Here is a 26,769-nt window from a genome sequence, read left to right on the forward strand (position 1 = left end):
AATTGTACAGTTCGGAAGGAAATGTGTGTATGCATAGCAATTGGAACACATATAAGAACTATGTTTGCACCAATAGAAGCAAAATATGCATAACTGTAACTGCAGCATCTGACAAGAATAGTTCTGGCAGTCAAACAGGAAGGTCAAATATTAATAATAGCATGACAGATGACATTAGGGAGAGTCAATTAGATTGACATGGGCTAAATTTTAGAGACAACACCAAGGTGACAATTCTGCAATGAAGAAAATATGACCAAAGATGGCACTTGTGAAGGGGAGATCTAAGGTATATGTGAAGGTCATAAAGCATAGAAGGAAACAAAATGCAGTCTTCTGACTGCTTGGTACCTCTGGTGGCACTACAACCGGATCCGCCAAGTGATCAGAGGATACTGGGAAACCTGAGGCAAGATATCCACCCAGACTGACCGATGGAGATTCTTTCTCTGAACCATGTTTCTTCTCAGGATCTAAGCTTCTAATCTTCTCACCTCGTTTAACCACCCTAGGTGGAAAACCCTTTGTGTTCAATTCATTGTCCGAATGCCACCCACTATCTTGCACAGTAGGTTCTACTTCCTCATGCTCATTAATTCCATCTTTATCACCTTCATCATAATCAGAAATGCTTTTTGCTGATTCTGTGCTATTTTGCCATGAAAGTTGTTTAATCATCTCAGCATTAAAGGATAAGTTCCTGCTTGAAATTGCAGGAGACACTTCATGTGGAGGGGAAGATGAACCAACAACTTTGCGCATTAAGCCATCTGAGACCCCTTTGAACTGGCGTACGATATCATCCACTGCGTCATCCACGTTCACTGTTTGATTTCAGCAAGAATGAACAAATGTCATTTTCAAATAAAAAATATAGAGGGAAAAAAAATTCAATCAGCCAGATAAAGGACGTAATTAAAAAGAAAACTGTTAGCATCATGAGCAGATATGAAGATGTGATATGTCAATAGATGTATAACTGGTTGGATCAATAACTGACTGTATAAATTAAAATGTCCATCAGATTACTTCACCCATAATTCTTTTGAAATGAGTATTTGTTTGCTCAAATAATCATAAGTTGCTGGAAAGATAATGTTTGTGAATTTTGTTTGTCATAGCCACCTGGACAAGATTTGATGTATGTTACACTTTCAACTTGCTGAGTTTGAGAGAATTCTCTTCTTCTCCTTCATTTTTGCTGCTGTTGTTGTCGGCTTCATCTTCTTGATTCAGAAAATGCTGTTCATTTGGATATTTTGTGCATTATAATTGGTTTATGTGGCCTTAAAATTCTTTTGTTTATTGCAATTTTTATCTGTTGACTTTTGCATTAATTTGTAATATTTTGTTGTCTTCTGCTGTCCTGCACATAGTATGAAGTTTCAAGGGGTATATATAGTTTCCTTTTGGTTTTGTGTATGTTTTATTATGGAAGATGTTTATTTGTATTGCATTGTTCTTGATGAACTACATGATTAATGAGTTAGGAGTTTCCTCACACACTAATGTAATTCTTCACTGTCAAATTGTTTCTGAACTCTACTGTAATGCAGAACATTATTTATACAAGCCCTGATTATCTGGAAAGAAAGGACCTTCACTAACACAAAGTAACTTGGTAAAAATTGCCAAATGTTCTTCAGTTCTGGTCCAATATCAAGGCTGTGAATGAATGTGCATACCACTAAATCAATTTCATAATAAACAACGAGAAGTGTTCAAAAACAGATATTCATTTATTGAATTTTTACATGGTATCAGAGCCAAGTTAAGAAGCTAATAATTCTGCTTCACCGGCGGGCGGCAGAATCGCCTTGGCCGCCCGCCGGACCTCTACACATACCTTCACTCCGCTGCCACCAATTATTCTTCTTGATCTTGATCTTCTTGTTGTTGCTGATTCAAATGTTTGGTTTTCATCATATGAGGAAAATTCTCAGATGACATAATCACTACTGTTATATTTCTCAGAGATGAAGATTCCTTAATTTTCTTGAGCAAATCATAGCCTGTCATTCCAGGCATACAGTAATCTGTAATAATCAGATTCACTTCCAATCCCTAATAATCAGCCTCGCCTTGTTCGGCAATCGGTGAATTTGCATTCTACGACGTCGTCTTCGTCTTCGTCTCACATTGCTCATCATCAGAGTTCACAGGTCGAAGGATCGAATCCACACAGCAACACTTCAAGCTCAAGCTCGAGCTCGGTCTCGTCTGTGGAAAGATCTCTTCTTCCCAGGGGACATCAAAGAAGAAGCTGTTTCATGCGTCCTCCAGGGGCTATTCTTGCTCCTGGTGATACTATCATAGCAACTGTATTCAAGTTTGTGGAGCCTCCAGAGAACAATGAAGAACCAAATTTTGGGGGACATCAATTCAGCTTGACCCTGTTGGAACTCTAACCTTGGAGTTTGATGATGGTGATGTTTTCCAGTGGAGCAAGGTCACAACATCCATTTGTAATCTTATCCTCGGTAAAGTGAACCTCAAGTGGTCTAACTTTTTTTTTTTTTTTTTTATTACTATTATTATTATATCAAATAATCAATGCACTCCTGTTCCCCACTCTACTTTCTTTTCTTTTCTTTTTTTTTCTATTTATTTTAATCCATCTTTTTTGCAAAGCAAACGAAAGTTTGCACACCCATCATCATTTTATTTTATTTTATTTTAACCCCCTTATCCTATTTTGATCATCATGTCTCCACTACCCAATTTTCTTTATTTTATATATATATATATATATCTCTTTTTATTATATTATAAAATAAAATAAAATAAAATAAAATAAAAAATAAAATAAAAAATCATCATCTCTCCTCCGTTTGATTTCAACCTCCATTATTTTTATTTATTTTCTCCAAACCACTTTCCTTATTTCCCCCATCTTTCATTTTTGATTTCAAATATATTTTTATTATTTCTTTCCTTATTTTTCTTTCACATTATTTTTAATCTTTTTCCCATTCCATTCCTACCATATAGCTTTGCATACAACACCATATTTTATTCATCTCAGGGGATCAACCCCGATCACAATTTTACACCAAAAAAAAAAAAAAAAAAAAAAAAAAACACCAAAAGCTTTGTTTTCTTTTCTGCAGCCGGCCACCCACCGACCTCACTTCTTCGCCTATTCCGCCGGTCTCTTCTTCTTGCCTCCGTCCTGGACGGCCCTTGACGGTGTTGCCTCCGTGCTTCCTAGACCACCAAGCAAGTTTCCTCCTCCCTGCTCCTCCACTACAGCATATGGTGGACCTCCAAATCGAAACATCACGGTGGCCTTCCGCTTCAGCTCCTTGTTTTCTGTCTTTAGCACACTTATCTCTGCTCGCGCATCCTTATACATGCGTTGGAGCAGAGCCAGCTGGGAGTTTAACTGTTGCACCTCATTTGTCCTACTCTGCAGCCGGTGCGACAAGTTTGTGACTGCCGTCATCGTCTCCACACAGGACTTCAAAGTATACTGATTGGCTTCAATGTCAGTTTGCACTGCCATTTTTTGCTCCACAGACCGCATAGGAAAGTTCAACGGAGCAAACCCTGGGGCGCTTGGTTGAGGTTCACTGGCCACCACACCAGTTATCTCTCTTGTTGACTCGTTAAGGTCTGGAAAGAGAGTGAGCAGACCACGGGAAGACGAAGCCATTTTCTGGACAACAGAGTGTTACAGAGTGTCTCTCTCAGAAATCTCTCTCAGAAAACAGAGTGTTACCGAGTATCTCTCTCAGAAATCTCTCTCAGAAAACGAAGAGTTTTTTCAGAGTTTTTCTAGCAGGCTAAGAAGCATGGACACGGACACGTGACACGACACGGATACGACACGGACACGCCGACACGATAATTTTCAAAAAATGTAGGACACGACACGTGGGGGACACGCATGAAATATATAATTTTATATATTTATTATATGTTATATATATGAATATATCATTCAAAAATAATAAAAAAATGCAATATGACATTAATCCCTATAAATTTATATGATTTTTGTTTTATTATTGTATCTTAAGTTGTTTTGTTCAAACTTATAATTAGTTTCACATGTGTCTAATTGATAGACATGTGTGTTTAAGAGATGGACACGTGTGTCCTCCAAGTGTCCATAGAGTGTCCGGGTCTTTAAAAGATAGGACACGCTATAAAGAGTGTCGGACACGTGTCGGGAAAGTGTCCAAAGAGTGTCGGTGTCCGACACGGACACGACACGGATACGTTACCTTTTTAGAAGTGTCCGTGCTTCTTAGCTAGCAGGTTTTTGTCTCTGCTTCCAAGCCTCAGCCTCCGCTTCGGTTTATAAAGACCATGACAAAGAGGCCGACACGCGTTCTGTCGATCACGTGCATCGCCGCGTGTCTGGCGCACCTTTTGATGGCACGCCTTTTGAAAACATGGGCACGCCTTTTGATGGCACGCCTTTTTATGGATTGGGCACGCCTTTTGATGGCACGCCTTTTGAAAGATTGGGCACACCTTTTGAGGGTGCGACTTTTTAAGGGTCCGACAAGACTCTGTAAACTGTCCCGACATTGATTCCGGTTAGCTCCTTTATGGGTCCGACAAGACTCTGTAAACTGTCCCGACATTGATTCCGGTTAGCTCCTTTATGGGTCCGACAAGACTCTGTAAACTGTCCCGACATTGATTCCGGTTAGTTTCTACAAGGGTCCAGCAAGACTCCGTAAACTGTCACCACAACTGTCACAACATTGTCTGCTACAACGGTCCGACATGACCCCATAAACTGTCTTCTACATCGGTCTGACACCGCCATCCAGTGTCCTCTACACTGTTATGACACCACCATACAGTGTCCTCTACATGGTTATGACACCCCCATACAGTGTCCTCTACAACGTTATGACACCACCATCCAGTGTCTTCACCAATGGTCTGACACGACCATACAGTGTCTCTTATCCTCTTTTATTTTTATGTATTTTCTTGTTTTGTTACTCTCTCCAAACTCAAGTTGGTTAGTTCCTATCCCCCTTGAGTTTGCGGGGGGCTGTTAAAATCCACCTACTCTCCACCTACTTCACCCACTTAAACCTACTCCACTAAACCTAACCCACTACACCACTACCACCTCACCTACTCCACTAAACCTAACCCACTACACCACTACCACCTCCACTTCACCTACTCCTTACCTACTACACATTCACCCTCTTCTATATATAGGAATCATGAATCATTGTAATAAATATCTATACAACAACATATATCAATCAATAATACAATTCTCTATTTCTTTTTTTATACATTGAATTTTTACAATTTTACCACAAAATACCACACACAGACAAATAGAATCCAAACAGATAAGAAGCAAGGATGACAATTCAACCAGGAAGGGAAGCTACATACCTGCCAGGGTTTTCATCACTGAAGATGATCTTCCAAAGGAGTAATTCTTCATCAACAATAAAACAATTATTAGACTGGAACAAAAAATGTGATAAGATAGTAGTATTTATTAAACCAAACCAAACTAAGTCTTGTGTCCTAAAGAAATGCAAACCTTTGAGGAAGCACTCAAAAAGTCCCACACTTCATGTTGTTCAGCAACATTAGCAATTGAGAGCAGATCCTGGGAAATGCAGCATAATCAAAATAACAAGAATATGGAGAGGAACATTTATAGGGGATTTGCAGATGAGAGATAAATTATACTCTCAGATATTTGTCCAGCTGAATGCAGCGCTGATGAACAAAAGTATCCTCAGTGCTAGAGGAAAATATCCTTTTGGGAGGCAAATGTAATGTATAATTAGGAATGTCCTTAAGGTGACGATGTAATCTCTCAAAATTCCTATATCTGCTGACAAAATATCAAAAAAATAAGAAGAAAAAAAAAAAAACTGTGAATGTATAGGGGATTTGGAATGACCAATGCTGATCTAAAAGCTTCAGGAACTTTCTTCATGAAATAAAGGATAAAAACAGCTTTAATTAGCATTAGGGCCAATGACTATAGAAACATGTGCATGTGCATGGATAGCCTAGTAATTCGTTCGTATTAATGATTGAGAAAAGAACAAGACCTTCTTTTCACAAACCACGTGTTTTCATCTGCATCTGTCACTGTAATTGAGTAAACTGCAAATGAATTTGACCCAAGTTTCTCAAAGTATGCTCCTATAACCTGTAGACATTACATAGCATCAGAAGCTGGTGATGCAATTCAAAAAAGAAGAATCAAACTGGATTCAAGGCAAGTGTAACAACCATAAACGATACAAATCCAGGCAAGGATGACAACTATATACAAAGGCATATAAAAATGCCCTTTAGATCCTGCATTTATATGGGTTCTCTTTACAGTACTGACCAACATGTTTGTACACCTTGCAACATTTCCTTGAAAATTAAAAGAAGAAAATGGAAGAGGGAAAGTTTACCCGGCACCGAAGCTTGGGAGTGTGGACTCCTTCATTGCGTAACACCATATCTGAAACACTCTTAGCATTACGAATATCATTATGCCTTCCAAAATCTGGGCTATAGAACTCTGAAATAATGGACCCACCACCCTCACTTGGGAATGCTTTTTCCATACTAGATTGAATATTTAAAGCAGAAGTGCTGTTTGATCTCTTAAGTACACCTTTATTCCCAATGTCAGTAAGAGAAGTGGTAGCCTTAAATTCATCAACAAGAGGTGTTCCCCCAAAAGATTGTTGCTTGTTTAGACCATGAGATAAATACACCACATTGTTCTTCCCATCACTTAGTCGAGTCTCTGTATGCAATCCTGATGATAACTGCACTAGAGTTTTATCTTCTGTTGTAGAAGAAATTACAAACCTGTGGCTTGACATTTCCTTCCTTGAATTTTTTGTAGGTTCAGCATTGTTACTTGCTGAACCCTTGGCAGCAGGAGCCTGAAGTCCTCCTGCAGACACCTTCCTAACTTTCTTTTTATAATTCCTTCCTTTAGTCCACATGTTTTCAAGATTTTCTGGCGTCAGAACCTCCGTTCTCCTTTGGGTTGCTGCCTCCAATATCCGTGCCCAGTCAGCAGGCCGCGACTGCGTAGGTTCTTCACCAAATAAATGAGAGTACAAATTTTCCGAAGCATCCAGGGGAATCTCTTTCTGATTGTCGGATCTTGACATCATCAGGTCAGTCCCTTGCTTGTTGGAAGATGAATTCTTCCTACGAGTAAATTCATTTTGTATGGCATCTGCAGCAACAGCATGACCACTGGTATGACCCACTACATTGGGTGACTGGTTGTCCCCTGCTTTGCTCACATAATCTTTAATAGCAAGCAAAATACACTCAATCAACTCATTAACATACCTGGACAGAAGTAATTGTTTGGTCAAAATAGTTGATTTCTCACATTTGGGGAAAAGGTAAATAATTAATGTAATGCATATTTAGGCCTCGTTTGGCAACAGGCCGGTTTAGTCAAAAAGTCAAAAAGTTACGAAAAAAGCCAAAAAGTCAACAACCCATACCAAAAAGCCAAAGATTCTCTTTTCTCTCTACTTTTTACACATCTTTTCGTAAAAAACCAAAAAGTCATCCCAAACATACTAGTTTTTTTTAGCTCATATTTTAATCAAATAGCCAAAAAGTTACTAAATTAGCCTGTTCCCAAACGAGGCCTTAGACTAAAAACAGTTGCATTTACACAACCTCACATAGATGAAAAAAATAATGTGAAATTAAAGCATGTATGCCTCTGCCAAGATCATAAGAACTTATCCAGAAGTTGTATAAAGAAAAGAGTACTACATAGAGATTAATTACAGCTAGAAGGGCAGCATACACAGTCCCCTCACCCCATACATCTATGTCCACTTCTACACATTTGGGACCCATTAGGGGAAGGGAATTTGTTGACGGAGCCTCTTTCGCTGTGGGAATGGCAACCCCCATTTGAAAAACAGTAAGGAATGCTGCAAATTTCAATTGCAGAGGAACACACAAGAAGAATACATTTGAGAGTCCCATGCAGAGGAAAGGGAGCTGTTGATGAAGCCCTTTTGGCTGTGAAAGTAGCCCCTAAATGCCAATACAGACTGAAAACAGAACAGGCAACAAGAGTACATTTGACATGAGGGATGCTAGGAAGTACATATATGTGGTCAAAGATTTGAGTTACAATATAAGGGTCACAATATTACAGTTCACAAACATAACTTTGGCTACTTTTTGCTTATTTGGTAATCTTGACCGAAAAGTGGGAAAACATCCAGACATTCCAGACATTTACAAATCCCTTTTTGAAACGAAGCATTTCTAAGCTTTGATTCCCACCAAAATTCAGATGGTCCTACTTTTCCTAACCACTGTGCTCAAAAAGGTGCGTGTAACAGTAAAAAAAATTCTTTCTTGGATTTCCCTCAAGCCAGATACTATTCAATGGTTTCCATCATGATCAACTTGGTATTAGGAAATTATGTAAAATCATGAATGCCACATAGTTTCTTGCTTCGAGCTTTAAAAGATAGGAAGGTGAATGCAGCAGGGATAAGATATCTTCTTTGTGGTTCTGAGGAAGTAAAGGACAAAAATATTCCAATTTCTTACTAAAATCAGTTAGTGGAATATTGTTAAGTGTGTTGACAGTGTCTTATAGGGCATTGCAGTTTCACTCACTAAAGCAAACCATTCAAAATTTATTTTCGGGGTCAATTGATCGAATTCCCCATTCAACAAATGAACATCCAAGTCCTCAACCAAATGGTTGTTCCTTCCATTTAGGATTATGTTGGAAACTTGGAAATAGCTTGCCCTTGTAAAATATTGCTATTTTTAGGGTTGCTTCTTGTAAGTTGTAACTAGTACCTTGATCCTATTTTTATCACAACAGGTACATTCTTAGAGTAAGAATGTTAGATTTGCATAACCATATGCCTGATGTACCACAAAATATATATATATATATATAATAAGATTTTTTTTTTAACAATATGATTTTCCAATAATGAATTATTAAGTGACTTAATTGCAGAAGTAGAGAACTCATGACCATTTCCCAAATATTTCTATTTGTTTCATAAACCTAAATTACATTTGACTGAGTACAACAATTTATTTTTTTTGATACATCACACTAGCGAATTGTTTCTGAAGCTTGAGTAACCAGCTTAAGGTTTGATAGAATATCATCCCCTATTTATAAATGAAGATTAGGGTTTACAAGATGAGACAATTACAAGTCGAGCCCTGAGGGCATAGAATAATTACAAACCAAATGAAGCTCAGATAATAATATAATAAGTTAACACTTCCCCTCAAGCTGGTGCGAAGATATCCCTCATGCCCAGCTTGCCTAATATGTCATGAAATGGTTTATTCCCAACCCCCTTGGTGAGAATATCAGCAAGTTGTTCACCAGACTGGACAAAAGGAGTACAAATGGTACCACTAGTGAGTTTCTCCTTAGTGAAGTGACGATCAATCTCAACATATTTTGTCCTGTCATGTTGAACTGGATTGTGAGCGATGTTGATGGCGGTCTTATTATCACAGTATAACCGCATGAAGTCCATCTGATCAATACCTAGATCACTCAACAATAACTTGATCCATAAAAGTTCACACACACCTTGTGTCATAGCTCTAAACTCAGCTTTTGCACTTGACCTAGCAACCACATTCTGTTTCTTACTCCTCCAAGTAACTAGGTTGCCTCCAACAAAGGTGCAATACCCTAAAGTCAATCTCCCATCAGTTACTGATCCAGCCCAGTCAGCATCTGTATAGGCTTCCACACGAAGATGATCATACTTTGAAAAATAAAGACCCTTACCAGGAGCAGATTTCAAGTACCTCAAGATTCTCATGACAGCCTCAAAGTGAATCTGACGAGGAGCATGCATAAACTGACTAACCACACTAACAGCAACAGCAATATCAGGACGGGAGTGAGATAGGTAAATGAGCTTACCCACTAATCGCTGATAGCTCCCCCTATCAACAGCTTTTCCTCCTTCATCATCCCCAATTTCTGATTGGGTTCCAGTGGAGTGGCACATGCCTTGCAGCCAAGCATCCCAGTTTCCTTCAATAGGTCAAGCACATATTTTCTCTGTGAGATAAATATCCCATCCTTAGAGCGAGCAATTTCAATTCCCAGAAAATACTTCAAGCTTCCCAAGTCTTTGATTTCAAACTCATTAGCTAAATATTTCTTCAATAGAGGTATTTCCCCACTATCATTGCCTGTAAGAACTATGTCATCTACATAAACAATAAGTGTTGTAGTCTTACCACGTGAGGAATGTTTCACAAATAAGGTGTGATCTACTTGACTTTGTTTGAAGCCATATTTAAACGTAGCCTGAGTGAATCTCTCAAACCAAGCCCTTAGAGACTGTTTAAGACCATATAATGACTTCCGAAACTTGCATACTTTGCCTTCTGTCTGATGATCCTCAAAACCAGAAGGAATGTCCATATATACCTCTTCTTTGAAGTCACCATGGAGAAAGGCATTCTTAACATCAAACTGATAACATCAAACTGATAAAGCGGCCAATCTAGATTAGCTGCTAGAGAGAGAAGTACTCTGACTGAATTCATCTTAGCCACGGGTGCGAAGGTCTCTTGATAATCAATGCCATATGTCTGAGTAAACCCTTTTGCCACAAGTCTTGCCTTGTAACGCTCAATAGACCCATCTGCTTTGTGTTTCACAGTGTATACCCATTTACATCCCATAGGTCGTTTGCCCGTAGGAAACTCAGTCAATTCCCAAGTGCCATTCTTCCTAAGTGCTTTCATTTCCTCAATCATGGCTAGTTTCCACTCAGAGGTAGCAAGAGAATCTTGAAAATGGTTAGGAATGCTAACAGAGGAAATATTGGACACAAACGCTCTATATGAGGATGACAAATGAGAGTAGGACACAAACTGTGAGATAGGATGTTGAGTACAAGATCTCACACCTTTCCTTTTGACAATAGGAACATCAAGATCAATAGACTCAAGAGATTCAAAGTTACCTAGACTCTCATCAGAAGCAGAAGATGGCAGTGGAGGAGCAGAAGTGGTCCCTTATATCCAGTTAACTTGTTGTCTGTCTATGTCCCGGACATAAACATGCCCGTCCTTATGCTTGGTGACATTGGGTTCTATAGTCCCAGTAAAAGAGGGTGGTGCAAGAACAACTGGTTCCACCATAGGAAGTACAGTAGAAGAGGGTGGTGCAAGAACAACTGGGTCCACCATAGGAAGCACAGGACTCACTTCACACCAGGGCTCCCCCGGAAATGAGGACAGTGACACTGGAGAGGATAAGAAATAGGACTGGGACTCAAAGAAAGTAACATTCATGGACACAAACCACTTACGAGAAAAAGGGTGGTAACATTTATACCCCTTTTGAGTAGGAGAGTAACCAAGGAAAACATACTTGAGGGAGCGAGGGTCCAACTTACCACGAGAAGGAGAGTGATTATGAACAAAACAGACACAATCAAAAATTTTGGGAGGAATAGAAAACAAGGACTGAGAACCTAGGAGGACGTGAAGAGGAGCTTGTTTTTGCAAGACCTGGGTAGGGAGACGATTAATAAGATGGGCAACGGTGAGAACAGCGTCGCCCCAATAGGGCCGAGGCACACTCATAGAAAAACACATGCATCGAGCCATGTCAAGAAGATGCCGATTCTTGCGTGCCGCCACCCCATTTTGTTGAGGGGTATTGGTGCAAGAGGTCTGATGGATAATGCCATGAGAAGAGAAATATTGTCCTAACCCAGAATTTATGTATTCCCAGTCATTATCAGAACGAAATAGTTTGACAGTGGCCTCAAACTGAGTACAAATCATCTTATGAAAATTGCGAAACACAGAGAAAACCTCACTCTTATCTTTCATGAGATACACCCAAGTAGCACGAGAAAAATCATCAATAAATATAACAAACCATCGATGACCTTTCACAGACATAATACGAGAGGAACCCCAAACATCAGAATGTATTAATGAAAAAGGAACTAAACTTTTATTCAAACTGGGAGCAAAAGAAGCTCTGTGTTGTTTTCGAAGTTGACAAGACTCACAAAGAAAGTCAAACACATGATGATTTGCGAAACCAGATGGAAATAAATGCTTAAGTAAATAAAAAGAAGGATGCCCAAAACGCCGATGCCACAGCCATAAATCAGCGGGGGTAGTAGAAGACGTGGTGGAAGAATAAACAAGTTTGTCCGGTTGATCCAAGAAGTAGAGACCATTTTTTGCACTACCACTGTCAATCGCCCTCCTCGTGACAAGGTCCTGAAAAAGACAATGACCAGGGAAAAATGTCACACTACAATTCAAATCCTGTGTAAGACGACTCAAGGATAACAGATTAACAGAAAAATTGAGAACATGGAGAACAGAAGATAGATGTATGGTAGGAGTGACTTGGACTAAACCTTTTTCAGAAATGGAAGAAACAGTACCATCTGCAATCCAAACTTTGTCTTGACCTGAAGAGGGCTTATAGACAGAGAAAAGATCAAAGGAGCCAAACATATGATCGGAGGCACCGGAATCAATAATCCAAGGCAAAGACTTATGACACAGGAAAACACAAGGAGAAGAGGCTAAGTTACCTGAGCGGGCAAAGGACGAGGAAGCTGTACTGAGAGCAGTAGAAGACCGGCGGTCCAACAATTGGCGCAAAGCATCCTCCAACTCAGTATCAGAAGCTTGGCCAACAGAAACAGAATTAGAATCAAATGTATCAACTGCACTAGACTGATGAGCCCGGGAATAGGAACCACGTCCTCTAGACTGGCCGGACCGACCTCCTCGAGAACCAGACCGATCACCTCGACCCCCAGATGGAGTCCCATGAAACTTTCAACACGTCTCACGAGTATGCCGCGGCTTCTTGCAATAATCACAGAATACAGACTCCTTAGCAGCAGACGGAGGGATGAGAGTCAGGCTGAGGCCATCTCGAGGAGTAGACAGTAATGCTGAGCGGCCAGTAGAGACAAGGGACATCATAGCAGACCGGCGACTCTCCTCATTCTGTACATAGGCAAATGCCTCCTAAAGTGAAGGAAGAGTGTCCATACCCAGAATTCGACCCCTAACTGGATCATACTCCACATTTAGGCCTGCCAGAAATTTAAAGACCCGTTCCCATGCGATGAACTTCTTGTACCCGACAGAATCAGCAGGGCAAATGGGCTTATAGTCTTCCAGGTGGTCAAGGCGTTTTCAGCCGTTGGTGAGGAAAGTGAAACATTGAAGAATAGTCTGCTCCCCCTGAAGTGAGCTCTCAATAGAGCGGCGCAACTCAAATGCCTGTGAGAAATTCCCTTTGCGGGAATAGGTGGCAGCCACAGCATCCCAAACATCCTGGGCAGTCGCCATAGACAAGTAGCCCTCACCAATTTCAGGAACCATCGAATGAATAAGCCAACCCATAATCAAAGAGTTGGTAATCTCCCATTGGTCATAACCCGAGTCAGTGGTACTAGGTGCCTGTATCCTGCCATCAACATACCCCATCTTTCCTCGGCTCTTCAAAAATATAGTCAAACTTTGAGACCATGCTAGGTAGTTCTGACCATTAGATAGAGAGGTGGTGATTTTCAAACTAGGGTTGGGGTTCTCAGTCATGGTAGTAGGTATAATGAGACTCTCACTCCTCGGTGTTTGAGAAATAGGGGACACACTGGTGGAATCTGCCATGGATACTATACTACCGAACCCGCAACAAAACTAATGGCAATCACAAACCCGGAAGGTGGTGATGAAAGAACAGGCACAATTACCACTATTAAAGCATAACAAAATTAAGAAACCATTTGTTTTTTTTTTTTTTTTTTTTTTTTTGTATTTATTTAGTTATTCATTTATATATGTATTGGTACGGTCTATAAACACAACATAAGTATACCAAACAGTGATGAGAGTATACCAGAGAGAGATCGACGAACTGCTGGAATATCGACTGGCTATGAAGCACGGATACTCCGAAATAGCCCCCGTACACGTATCGGATACGTATCGGATACGGATACGCGCCCGATACGGTGGGATACGTATCAGATGCAAGAAATGAAGTATCCAATTTTTTTTTTTAAATTTTTTAATTTCGGATATGCGAGGATACGGTCAAGATACGGTATGGATACGGCGGGGCAAAAAAATAATTTAAAAACTTTAAGAAGGGGCCAAATTGTAAAATATGAAAAAAAATATAAAATAAAACACAAAAAAGAGAGTTCTTCGTACAGCAGCTAGGTCGAACCAAACACAAGAAAAATAATAAACCAACCTCTCTCTTACCTAAGTCGAACAACAGCCGCAAAGGAGGAGGAGAAGGAGTTCGTCGTCGTCTCGGACAGTAGCTCGCCGATCGTCGATCAGGTTCGCGAACAGGAGCCCCACGATCGTCTTTCAGGTTCGTCCCTCTCTCTCTCCCTTTCGCTCCCTCTGTCTGCCTCTCACAACACTCAATCTCACGAACTCTCTCTCTCTCTCTCACTCTCCCTTTCGCTCGAGCTCGATCTGTCTGTCTGGTTGGAGATCGCGACTCGATCTCATCCCCCCCTTTGACTCGATCTCATCTGTCTTTATTTATTTTTATTTATTTATTTATTTTAATTTGTTGTATGTATACTCTGCGATTTGCAAATCAAATAAGATATTAAAAAAAAAAACTTATATGTATTATTCGGTTTAAATAAATAAAACAAATAAAACAAATAAATAAATAAACAAATAAGGTAAAAAAACAAATAAATAAATAAAATTATTAATAAATAAATAAATAAAATAAGGTAAAAAAACTTATTAGTAAATAAATAAACTTATTAAAAATAAAATTTGTCAACTTATAAAATTATAAACTTTGTAAACTTATTAATAAATCAAATAAGGTAAAAAAAATTTATTAATAAATACATAAATAAACTTATTGATAAATAAATGAACTTTGTAAATTTTTTCCCCCTTAATTTGGGATTGAATTGCATTATGGTTGTTATGGGTGATGCTATATTGTTAAAATTGTTGAAATTTAATTGAATTGATGAATTTTTTGTTATGGATGATGCATTATGGTTGTTATCAAGTTGTCTTTTGTTTTAAGTTTTATTTTTATGTATGCTACATTACTAAAAAATGTTGAAGTTTTATTTTATGTATGTTACATTACTAAAAATTGTTAAAGTTTTATTTTTGTGTATGCTACATTACTAAAAATTGTGAAAAAAAATATTTTTTATGAACGTATCCCCGCTGTATCCGTATCCTACTTTTTGAATTTTGCCGTATCGCTGTATCCGTATCGTATCGTACCTGTATCCCGTATCTGTGTTCGTGCTTCCTAGTCGACTGGCAGAGGAGATCGACTGAGGAGGTCGACGGGCTGAGACTGAGGAGGTCGACGGGCTGAGGAGATCGACCGAGGGAGGCGGCTGCGTGACGATCGCGACAGAGAAAGGCAGCTGAGTGACGATCGACTGAGAGATGGCTGAGTGGCGATCGACAGAGGAAGGCGACTGAGTGACGACGGCAACTGAGTGAGGAAGACGAAGCAGAGATCGACGAGAGGAAGGCGACTGAGTGACGACGGCGAGTTGAAGATCGCAGCAAATGATCAACTTAGGTAAGTTTCGAACCCTAGAGTCGTTGGTGCAAAGGTCGACCAACAAGGGTGAGCCGAAACCCTAGAGGTTCTGCTCTGATATCATGAAGCTTGAGTAACCAGCTTAGGGTTTGATAGAATATCATCCCCTATTTATAAATGAAGATTAGGGTTTATAAGATGAGACAATTACAAGTCGAGCCCTGAGGGCATAGAATAATTACAAACCAAATGAAGCTCAGATAATAATATAATAAGCTAACAGTTTCTACATCAGAAAAACTTGGGAGACAACATTTTTATTGAAGAGAAAAATAATAACCTCAAAGGCACCAAAAGAGGGGAGCAACCTACCTGTGTATCCTATGTAAACATGAGATATTCAAAGCAGAAACAAGGAGAAGATATAAGAATTTTTCACAGCTATAAGATTTTTCGTTTTCACATTTAAGCCTTACAAATTAGACCATGTACAGTATAAAACATTCAGAGGAATATATACTTATGAGCAACAAGGTAGCCATAAAACACTGCATGAAAAAACAAGTGAAGTCCTAAAAGAACTCACCAAGGGCTTGCAAAATCCATAATTGGTAGCATTACCAAGCAAGTTACAAGCTCTCGAGCAATGCAACGAACCAGGGGACATTGAGCTTCTTGTGGCCTCAGCACTACAGCTAACAACCCACCTATAAGTTGCTGAAGAACCTGTAGAAAATAAAAGCATCAGAAGGCATGCTAACAATAAAATCAATAAGTAGAAATTTTTCATACGAACAGTCACACCTTGTACTCACACTCGGGAGAAATCAATGCAGGGTGAAGCTCCTTTGAATCAATAAGATGATGTTTCAAACGTTCATCCCTTTCTTCTGATGATAGGGTTCCCAATACATCCACACCAATAGCAGCTTGGTTTCTTCTGAAAAGATCTATGTGATCCCCTACTAAGTCAACTATATCCCTGATACATATGACAAACAAATGCTTTTGTTCTTCAGTTACTAAACGAATGAGGACACTTCTTGAGACCCCAAAAAAATATGGCAACTTCTTTGAAAATATACCTTGTTACCAAATCAACGAGGTTTATCTCTTTGACCCTTCCAGATACTTCACCAAGGGCATCCATGATTACAGCACGGATAAGCTCAGGGGCCTCCTTGTCAGGTGTTATTTCTGAATACCACAAATCTGAAACAAAATCCTGCAAAATCTTATTAACAAACTCCTCCATTGCAGCCTCTACAACTGGAGAGTCAATTTTTCTCTTCCATTTTGGTGGTGGCAGCGTTGTTGAAAAACGAGAATCATTCACGGAGAGCTGCTTCTTTTCTAAATGTGATAAATATGTCTGCTGATGAATTTTCCTCACTTTCCAATGGAATTCCACCTCATTAAATAAAATTCGTAATGCAGAAACAAATAGTATTGATATGGGAATATTCATCCACATTGATTTACTCGTGTCTGCAATGAACAACAAAAGTTTAGGAACAGAATCCAGTACATAGTAGTGGAGTAAATGGGACAGAGGGCACAATGTAAAATTTAAGAACTTTCTTGTTCAAATGTAAAGCCAACAGCAAACAAAAAGCATCCCACAAAATATTATAATTGAATCTGTTGGGATGGTCCACCTATGTGGACAAGATAGAATAGTACCGAATCCCACATCGTCTAGTTAAATATGTACCAAGTGACTTATAAATGTACAATGCGTTTTAAAATCGTTGTGAGCCTAATCCGAAGTGGACTATATTATACAGTAGGGGTTCGGGACATAGATAGTGATATCAAGAGCTTCCGTTGCTTGGGAAACAAGTGGTATCCAAGCCAGGGCATACAACCCTGAGCCAGTAGGCAAAGCAGTGTGGGTGCAGATTCTCCTTTGATTGATAAGATGGGTAAAAATTGCTCGTGAAGGTGATCTTATGTGCAAAAGTAGCAAACTTTGTGGCACACCCATGGTGAGGGCAGCTCGGTGAAGAGAGTGCAAGCCATACCAAGATGAATATGGTGAACTACTTTGAGGGGCACCCGGGGCTAGGGGGTGTGGGCACCTCAGTGAAAGAGGTGTGTATGCTGCATTGACGAGTGATGAAGATCAACACTTCGTCATCATTGGAGAATTTATAAATTATTGAGTAGCAGACTCAGCAATCCACCCTACATGTACGGAAGGAGGTGATTGTTGGGATGGTCCTTCCATATAAATGAGTACCAAGCCTCACATTGCCTAGTTAAGTACATGTCAAATAACTTAGAAGTGTGCGCTCAATGAGGTTTAAAGCCGTGCAGGCCTAACCCAAACTGTCGAAAGCAAGCAAATGGACAAATATTGTACAATGTGGGGTCAGGCCACATCTAGCTGTATCAAGACCTTCCACTACACACACATCACATAATCAGCAATTTAAAACACATCACACCTACATAGGTTGCACATCTCACCTACATTTTGGTTGATTTTACAAGCAAACAAATCAGGAGATTGAATTTTCCATTTGGGACAAGAAAAAACAATTGACTGCACTACCTACTTTCCTTAGTTAATATGAGTTTTTCCTATTGTCATCAGCACATATTGCCTTCGTGCCAATTCACACAAAAAAATAAATAAATAAATAAAATTAAAAAAAAAAAAAAAAAAACCTACACAATTCAATATTAATTCAAAATCTGCAACATCAATCCCTAACTGAGATTAAATTAATATCGCATAATACATCAGAATGCAAATTCAACATTTTCTGAATCCAGAAACCAAAAAAACCACGTTCAATTTTAAACATTAATCTTTAAGAGAAACAAGCAATTTCGTTGGTGTTGAAAAGCGTGGATAGTTGAATCGAAATTGAAGAACTTACGAGTCAAAAAGTAAGATACTGCAAAGATACAAAGTGCCCAATACACCGTTCGAAGCTTAGCTTCTTCGATCAGATCTTGCAAGGCCTCCGTCGCCTTCATTGTCTCAACAACCTCCAATTTCGTCTCAATTGATCTAAAAAACCACCAAACGGGCACGAATTGAATCAAATTCCAATCTTTCAACACCGGAACGTAATCGATCACCAAGAAGAGATTGATAACGACAAACTCTCATGAAAATCCTTGAGGCGTTATGGTGAAATCGGTTTGGAAGCAATCACGAGACTGTGTAATGATTCGTTTGTTCTTCTTTCTCTCTGAGCCTGAGCCTGAGCTTTTTTTTGTTTTGTTTTTTTTTTTGGTTGTGTCGTTAGATGGTATGCGGAGGGAAGAGGAGACAAACGTGGGAAAGGCAGGTAAAATCGTCGTTATGCTCCGGTCCATTTACTCCTTTATTGTCCGGTTCTGTAGGCCTATGTTTATATTATAAATAAATTAAATTAAATTATGCTTATTTTTGTTTAGGAAAATTTACCCATAAATCTTAGTTTCTGAAAAGTTAAATCATTTAGTCTTAAAAATTTTCTTATGCACCATTTAGTCCCATTTGCACATCAATCTAATGTTTGAAACATTAATTTGATATTCGAAATCTAATGTTCGAAACATTAATCTGATGTTCGAAATCTAATGTTCGAAACATTAATCTGATATTTAAAACATTGTAATGGGACCTTTCAGTCTATAAGAAAACTTTTAGGACTAAACAGTGTATAAGTTATTAATTTAAGATTTATTGGTGCATCCCTCTATTATTTATTCTCTAATGAGAGATTTCATTAATAATCCATCTAGTCTAAATGTGCCAATGCAGTTGCATAAATTTTTGTCGGGATACATATTCACGTCGGTTTGAGAATTGATTTTTTACGAAATGGTATCTAAAAAAATAATATGATAATTTAGAATATTTTTTTTAGTTAAAACTTAAGTCCTCAAACAGTTATTATTATTTTAGAGTAGTTTCTTATATAATTTTTTGTGTCTTAGTGTTTTTTAAATTGTTCTTTAGTTATTCATGAGAAATTGAAATAGTTTACTAAATATGACAAAAAAAATATTTAATTAACAAAATAACTTTGTTTTCTTTTTACGTTTTTAAAGTAGGTAGTTGATGATTTTTAACTTTTCTGAGAATAGTTTATTGATAGTTGAGATAGCAGAGAAGATGATAATTGCGATTATGGACGGAAGAATGGAGGAGGCAACAGGAGTAGTGGAGAGGGATAAGACACTGGTACATGAAAAAGATGATATATAAATTTAACTTTCTTGATTTTTTATTTTTTATTTACTATTTTGTATAGATTAAATCACTCAAATGAATATATGATTTTTTTTTTTTTTTTCCTGCCTGAGTAACATGAAAATAGACCAAAAACACAAAAATATTAAAAATTATTTTTATAAATTGCAAGAGTAGATGGTGGTACATCTTCCATCCAAACGGAAAAATCATTCAAAGACCGAGCCAACTAAGCCCAACAATGTGCTAATTGATTTCCCGTTCAACTGACGTGAGTGAATGTCCATGAGTTAATGAACGAAAGATGGGTTGAAGTGATCCACACTTCTAATGGCTTTGCTAGTCATGATATCCACAGAATATTCTTGCAAAAAGGTCCAAAGGGGGAGGTGTTCCCCCGACAGACCCTCCGACGATCGAGTTAGAATAGGAGAGATTGACTGTATAGAAAAAAGAAGAGGGAGAAATGAAGAACTTAACCTTGAATACGTCTTGGAAACTTCCTTATATCATTTTCTTATCATTTCCTTGTCCACTTCGGACTATCGTGTTGGCCGAAAGTCTATATTCTAGTTCACATCGTTCATGGTAAGTCTGTCTCCTCCGACATGAAGGGGTTGTAGTATTTAATGTTGTGAGAGCTTCATTAATGGCTGATGTGTAGTACAATAACTTTGCAGGATCTTTGTCTGCATACGTGTCTAGGCCTCTATTTGGCAAGTGTTTGAATGTTATTAGTTCTGGCCTTGTGTTAATTTCTCAGAGTTATTGGGCTTTGATCGTTGGGATGTGGACTGGGCCCTGATCCGTAGGTTAGGACCTCCTGGGTGTCCATTGGTATCAGTAGTCCTCCAGTCCCGAGTGCCGCTTTAATCCAACGAAGGGAATAGGAAAGGTGAAGAAAGTCCCCTAAGTTTGCGGAGGGAGTAGGGGTGGAGGGGCCACCAAGCGACGAAGGCGGCCGATAGTAAGAAGGGCTGACCGCGAGGGCGGTCGAGTAGGATCGCCGACCGGGAAGTGGGCCGACTGCGAAGGTGGGCGAGCAAGATAGTCAACCAATAGGAGGGCCAACCACAAAGGCGGCCGAGCGGGAGGAGGGCCAATTGCGACGGTGGTCGAACGGGAAGAGGGACGACTGTAAAAGGGACCGATTGGGGTGGCTGACCGAGAGGAAGGCCGACTACGAAGGTGGCTGAAAAGTCAATGATGGTGCACGGGCTCGAGAAGCGAGTAGGCACGTGATGATGTGAAGTGAAATGGACGGGAAAAGAATAGATACGTACTGGTGGCGACGTGGCGCGTATGCACGAGTGGAGAGGATTAAGGCCGTCAATGAAAATGTGGGGAAAGGGTAAAGGTCATTTATAGTGGGAGATTGCAAAAGACAGGGGTGTTATCATGGTTTTGGTTTTGTTTGGAAACTAACAAAGTTCAATTACGACCCGTGGAGCACAGGCAAGCCTTGGGCTTTTGGACTCGTACGATTTACTTACCTAATCGCGAGAAACTGACAAATCCCAGACTTGAGCTCATTCATGTCGTGTGATTCACCATTGTTGCACGTTGCGAGTTTTTTTACCCCTACAACCAAAGGGATTTACAGGAACGTGCGTGAAATGGCGAAAGAGAGGGCCCCTATACTGACGCCAGACGCGCTAAGGGATAATGATGGTATTGCCCTAGCAGAGGAATACAGGGTGGGGAGATTGGGAGAAAATGAGAGAAGAGACCATCACGACCCTCATCAACAACGGTGATATTGGCCGCACAACTTATAAGCCAAATGGCCCCCGACCACTGACACACCAAAGTAGATAAATCAACATTGACGATGGAAGACCTGAAAGAGTTGTGAGTGAAATATCAGATTTTGGCGAAGGTGGAATTGAGATTGACGTCTGTCACGACCCAAACCCGGCCCTATGGGTTTAGCACCGTAACCGGCCAGTAATCCGAGATTACCGAAGGCCTGCTTAACAGTAATACAGTAAAACAGAGTACAGGGCCTGGCGGAAGCCAATACAGTAATTAAACAATGCCCAATGAGCTGTGACAGTCTGTATGCCAAAAAGATTTTTCATGCATTCATACATATACAGACAGTACGGAACAGTATGTACAATATTGACATCCATTCAAACTAGGGACTCAACCCTACATAACAGTACAGAAAACATTCCGTCTGTACAAAACAGTACGGTCTATACAAAATTTACAGTCACACAGTACAGGGACCTAATCCCTGTATAACAGTACAGTAAACAGTCAGTCTATACAGAACAGGTAGACAGTACAGAAGGGGGAATTGTAAAAGACCCCTAAGCCTTAACAGGTAGGCTCGGAACCTCGCAGTGAGGCACATAGGCTGGCTTGACAAAACTGGAGTCTAACCCGCGCTCCTAGCTCCGGTCTGGTGCCTGCACACCTACATATATATATGAGCAGTGAGCTAAAGCCCAGTGAATAACATAAAGCGTAAAGGGGTTTAGAATGAATGTCCTTACGGTAATGAAAACAGTTCAATTCAATCAGTATTTCAGTTGTTCAGTACAGTAAACAGTCATATGTGGTACATCCATTAGCATAACAGTAACAGTAGGTCTTGAAAGACCGAACAGTAATGATGGCCATCAGTCAGTAAACAGTAGTGGTTCCACGAAGGAACCGACAGAGATCTCTGTAACAGTAACAGTAACAGTAAACAGTAGGTACTAAGGATGCCACAGTACAGTTCAGAAATAAAGGGCATACATTCATTCAGTAATACCAGTTCAGTAAACAGTTCAGTTCAGTATTCAAAAGATATCAGTTGAACATATCTTCACACAATTGTTACTCACAGAGTTTGGGCTACAGTAGGCTAGAGCGTGTCTCCCCAGTTGCCAACCCTACACAGTTCACAGGTTGAACACACTAAGCTACACAGTTGGGAAATCTCATAACTTAATCCCTAATTTGCCTTGGTGTGTTCTACAATGATATCCTCATCAAGATGCCTTAAACTAGGCCTAAGAATGCCTAGGATGGGATGAGGATGTAAAAATACACTTAGAAAATATTTCACAAAGTTTGCTGAAAATAGGAGCCTCGCTCGAGCGAGACTTTCTACGCTCGAGTGTAAGTCCAAAATCAAAGGCTTCGCTCGAGCGGTCTGCAAAACAGTAAAAGTACTGGATGCTGAAATTTTACGCGCGATGGTCGCTCGATGGTCGCTCGAGCGGAGCCCTGGACAAAGGTTCTCGCTCGAGCGGGGAATCCTTCGCTCGAGCGAGGAAGCCAAATCTGGAATTTCCAGATCTGCCTCCCAAGCTCAAACCAAGCATTCTACCACTCCAAACTCGACCTCTTGGGCCCAAATTCTGGAAAACATCATTAAATTCAATGTAAAACAAGTTTCAAAGCTCAATTTATGAATTCAAGCCCCAAAGGTGAGTCAATTAAAACCACATTCAAACCCATTTTCAAGAACAACATTCAAACATGTCATGCATGAGTTTTAAACCAAATTAAAGCTCCAAAGCTTGCTCAAATGAGATCATTTCTTTTCAAACCAGTTGGAAACATGGTCTATAACAACAATATGAGCATGCATGCACTAATGTCCATGTAATCAACCTCAAAATGCAACAATACTAACATGCATGCAAGAAATGATCTTCAATCCATCATTTATGAACCAAATCATGACTTAGCTCTACAAATTAACATGAATCATGCAAGAATGAACTCAAGAACACCATTAAGATGATGAATGATCTACCTTGGGTGTAGAATTAGAGGTGAGGGAGCTCAAATATGCAAATACACTTTCAATTCTTCAAGATTCACAAGCTAAATCAACAAGAACACTTCTCTCCCTCCCTAACTCTCTCTATGGTCGGCAATGAGAGGGGAAATGGCTGAGGAAATGTTGTCTTGATTCAAGTATAAGGCTCAAGTGTGTGTATATGAGATAGTGGCAAAATGGTAAATATGGCAAACTCTTTAATTGGCTTATTTTAATCTAATTTAATCATACCTAATCAGTTTTCAGATAAATATACCATAAAATCACATTAATTATGAGGGTCACGGAACATCAATCGGTTTCTAATTCGGCCGCCGATAAGGCCTTCAATTAGCAGTTTAAACATATAAACATGAACAGATAATCAGACAATCAAACAGATAGAATACAATTAACTAACATATACTCAGTCAATTCAGTTTCAATTTCAGTCAGTCAGTTCAGTATTTCATTCAGTTCGATTATCAGTCAGTTATCAGTTCCGTTTAGCAGTAATCGGTGATTATCGGTAATCAATCAGTCCTTAATCAGTAAACAGTATAAGGGTTGTTACACCGTCGGCAAAAGAGAAGGCATCAGACGTGAGGCCCATGGAGTTCACGCTTTATGAAGAGGCGCTCTGAGGGGGTTTGAGACTGCCCATTCCGAAAATCGTGGTGGAGGTGCTAAATCGGTTAGAGGTGGCACCTGGTCAGTTGATGTCGAACGCATGGAAAATCCTGTTAGTGTGTGCGATTTCCTGGCCACAAGAGACCGACGGGAAAGCGGTGATGGTGGAGGAGTTTTTTTCCTATTACAAAGCGTCAGGCCAACAGGAGACCTAGGTGACGTTGCAAGCAACGACAGGGAGTTGGTTGGTCGCCGGATTGCTTTCGTCTGTGAAGTGTTGGCGATCAAAGTGGTTCTTCGTGTCGAAGAATGGTGAAAGAGGGGTGTGGATAATGTGGAAAGTCCTCATGAAGTCGTATGAACCAAAATTAGACGCAGTGGTGGAGGACAGAGTGAAACAATTGAGGGCATGAAAGGATAAGGAATGGTGTAAATGGAACGACCTGGTGAAACTGTCAGCATTGTTCGCTTTTGGTTTAAGGCCTGAACCTGCGCTGGGTGACCCTTCAGTCAAGGAACTTGAGGTTAGGAGGAAAGCCCAAGAGGTTGAAGATAAGCAAATCATGGCGGCGGTAAAAAAATACAAGGAGAAGGAAGATGGGGAGTGCCGAAGGTGAGTGCGAAGTTGGAGGCTCGTCCAAGGTCCAAACTACTAGGAAAGAAGGAAGGACTTGAGCACGTTTGTGCCGCTAAAAGCGCCAATGGACCCTTTGAAGGAGAGGAGTAAGGCAGAGGTGGAAAGTGTTTTGGGGAAGAGAATGAAATGGGCAACGGAAGGGAAAAAGAGAGAGACGGCTTAGAAGAAAACAAAAGGGGTAATAGCGAGCGACGAAGTGCAGGTGGGACCCAGGCCAGGGATGGCTGTTGAAGAAGGGGGTGAGCCCCCAATCGTGGAGATGGTGGAGTTGGGGGAGACGAAAGAGGGGCGGGTGGAGGAGCAGAGTGGCGATGGGCTAGTACTAAAGGAAAGAAGGGAGAAGAAGGACCTGGCGGAGGGGAAGGTGGGTGAGGCGAAGCCTGCCCCAACAGGCATAGCGGTGGGCGCCAGGGGGACAATTGCACGCCATCTAGGAGTAATAGTTGGTCTCTCGCTAACTGGGGAAGAGTCTGCCAATGTGCTAAGTAATGCGCGGGTGGTAGCAGAGCGCTTGTTGGGAGCGGTAGATGATGCAACAGTTAGGGATGTGTCCAGATTTGGCGATGGTGACCTAATGAGGGCATTCTGCTCGGCCCAAATAAAATCGCTAACCCTAACAGCAGCGTTGGTAGGGAAAAGTATGGAGGCGAAGATAGAGATGGCCCCACTAAAAGCGTAGCTGGAAAAAGCCCAGGCAGAGTTGGAGAAAGCGAACGCGGAGCGTGCACGTTGGCGCTCAGCGGCATGAAGTGCGTGTTACCAAGGGTTGAAGCATGCACAAAAGGCCAAGAAAATGAAGGTGTTGGCAGTGGTACAGGGCTTCGTGGCCAAGCGTGCCAAAGGTGAGTTGGATGAGGCTAAAGCATAGTTGGCAGAGGAAAGGTTGGCGTGTGAGACCGCAAAGGAAATATTGGAAGAAGCCCTAGTCAACAATGAAGAGCTACGTGAATCGTCTCTGAGGGACAAAGAAGAGACGGAGGCACGGGTGGCAGAGTTGACGAAGGCCTTAGCTTAGGAAAGGGCCAAAAACGCAGAGCTGGCCAAGATAATGACGTCGGAGGGAGCTGTCTATCCATATCTGTGCGTTGTTGCGGTGGAAGAGTTTAAACTATCATCTGAGTTCCAAATGGCAGTAGATGCAGCGGTAGCGAGGGATTTAGTGAGAGAAGGGGAAGGTGGGGCAGGACCTTTGACCGTGGCAGCTACCGAGCTAGTAGAGGGGTAGACCAAAGGGGAAATAATCCAAAACTTCCAGCAATCAAGCTATTATAAGCATGAAATGAGCCAGTACTGGGATAGTGAATAGGTGAGTTGCCAACGGAGGGCCGCAGAGATCTTCCTAGAGATTGACATTAGGCTCCTAAGACCAGGGGAGGAAGATATCGCTCAAACCCTGCTGGACAAGGGCGTTGATGAAGAGGAGCTAATATCTGGGGGAGAGGAAGGAGATAGGGGTGAAGGTGGAATAGTGTAAAAATTAGACTTTAGGGTTGTTTTTGTTTTTGTTTTTGTTTTTGTTTTTGTTTTGTTTTTGTTTTGTTTTTTTGTTTTTTTGTTTTTTTTTTTTTTTTAGAAAAAGCTCCTTATAAAGGATGTTTGGAATTTGAGTATGACGATTTTTTTCAATATAAAGAAGTTAAGACTCAGGTTTGTGAAGTTTTAATTTGTTTCAGCCTTAATGATAGTTTTTCTTGTCGCTCTTTTTAAATATTATATACGGTAATGTGGCTAAGGGGACTTAAAAGTGAACGAAATTAATCATGTAACTATAAGAAGACTTAAAAGTGAACTAAAGGAATCATGTAACTATCTGCCCATAAAATTAAGGTATAAAAATATTGTGTGTTTTGCTTTATGCTCGGTCTGATGCTCAAGCTTTGGAGGGTTCGGTCTAGCTGAGCGCTTCATGCTCGGTCTGATGCTTAGGCTCTGGAGGGTTTGGTCTAGCTGAGCGCTTCATGCTCACCTGGATGAGCGCTTTTGTA

At 40.3% G+C, this 26,769-nt stretch overlaps 1 protein-coding gene across 7 annotated transcripts in view; it reads right to left on the reverse strand.

Moving 5' to 3' along the window:
- Positions 1 to 18,897, reverse strand: part of LOC114301272 (uncharacterized) — a 42,982-nt gene extending 24,085 nt beyond the window's left edge. For 4 of the 7 annotated variants that reach the window (XR_014350297.1, XR_014350295.1, XM_028246202.2 and 1 more), the window contains exons 1-10: positions 18,445 to 18,897; positions 16,642 to 17,044; positions 16,361 to 16,538; positions 16,143 to 16,282; positions 6,414 to 7,317; positions 6,057 to 6,157; positions 5,686 to 5,833; positions 5,534 to 5,602; positions 5,380 to 5,425; positions 352 to 824 (exon numbers count right to left, since the gene is read on the reverse strand). Coding sequence is in view for 3 of the 7 variants with exons in the window: in XM_028246202.2 (XP_028102003.2) it covers positions 352 to 824; positions 5,380 to 5,425; positions 5,534 to 5,602; positions 5,686 to 5,833; positions 6,057 to 6,157; positions 6,414 to 7,317; positions 16,143 to 16,282; positions 16,361 to 16,538; positions 16,642 to 17,044; positions 18,445 to 18,544 (2,562 nt within the window). In the remaining 4 variants the exon portion in view is untranslated. The remainder of the gene's footprint in view (positions 1 to 351; positions 825 to 5,379; positions 5,426 to 5,533; positions 5,603 to 5,685; positions 5,834 to 6,056; positions 6,158 to 6,413; positions 7,318 to 16,142; positions 16,283 to 16,360; positions 16,539 to 16,641; positions 17,045 to 18,444) is intronic. The other 3 variants (XR_014350298.1, XR_014350296.1, XM_028246203.2) reach the window with 1 other exon arrangement.
- Between the last annotated feature and the right edge of the window lie 7,872 nt (positions 18,898 to 26,769).

This window comes from Camellia sinensis, chromosome 2, assembly GCF_055761805.1.
Source record: "Camellia sinensis isolate YWXY chromosome 2, ASM5576180v1, whole genome shotgun sequence".
In the NCBI taxonomy this organism is placed as follows: domain Eukaryota; kingdom Viridiplantae; phylum Streptophyta; class Magnoliopsida; order Ericales; family Theaceae; genus Camellia; species Camellia sinensis.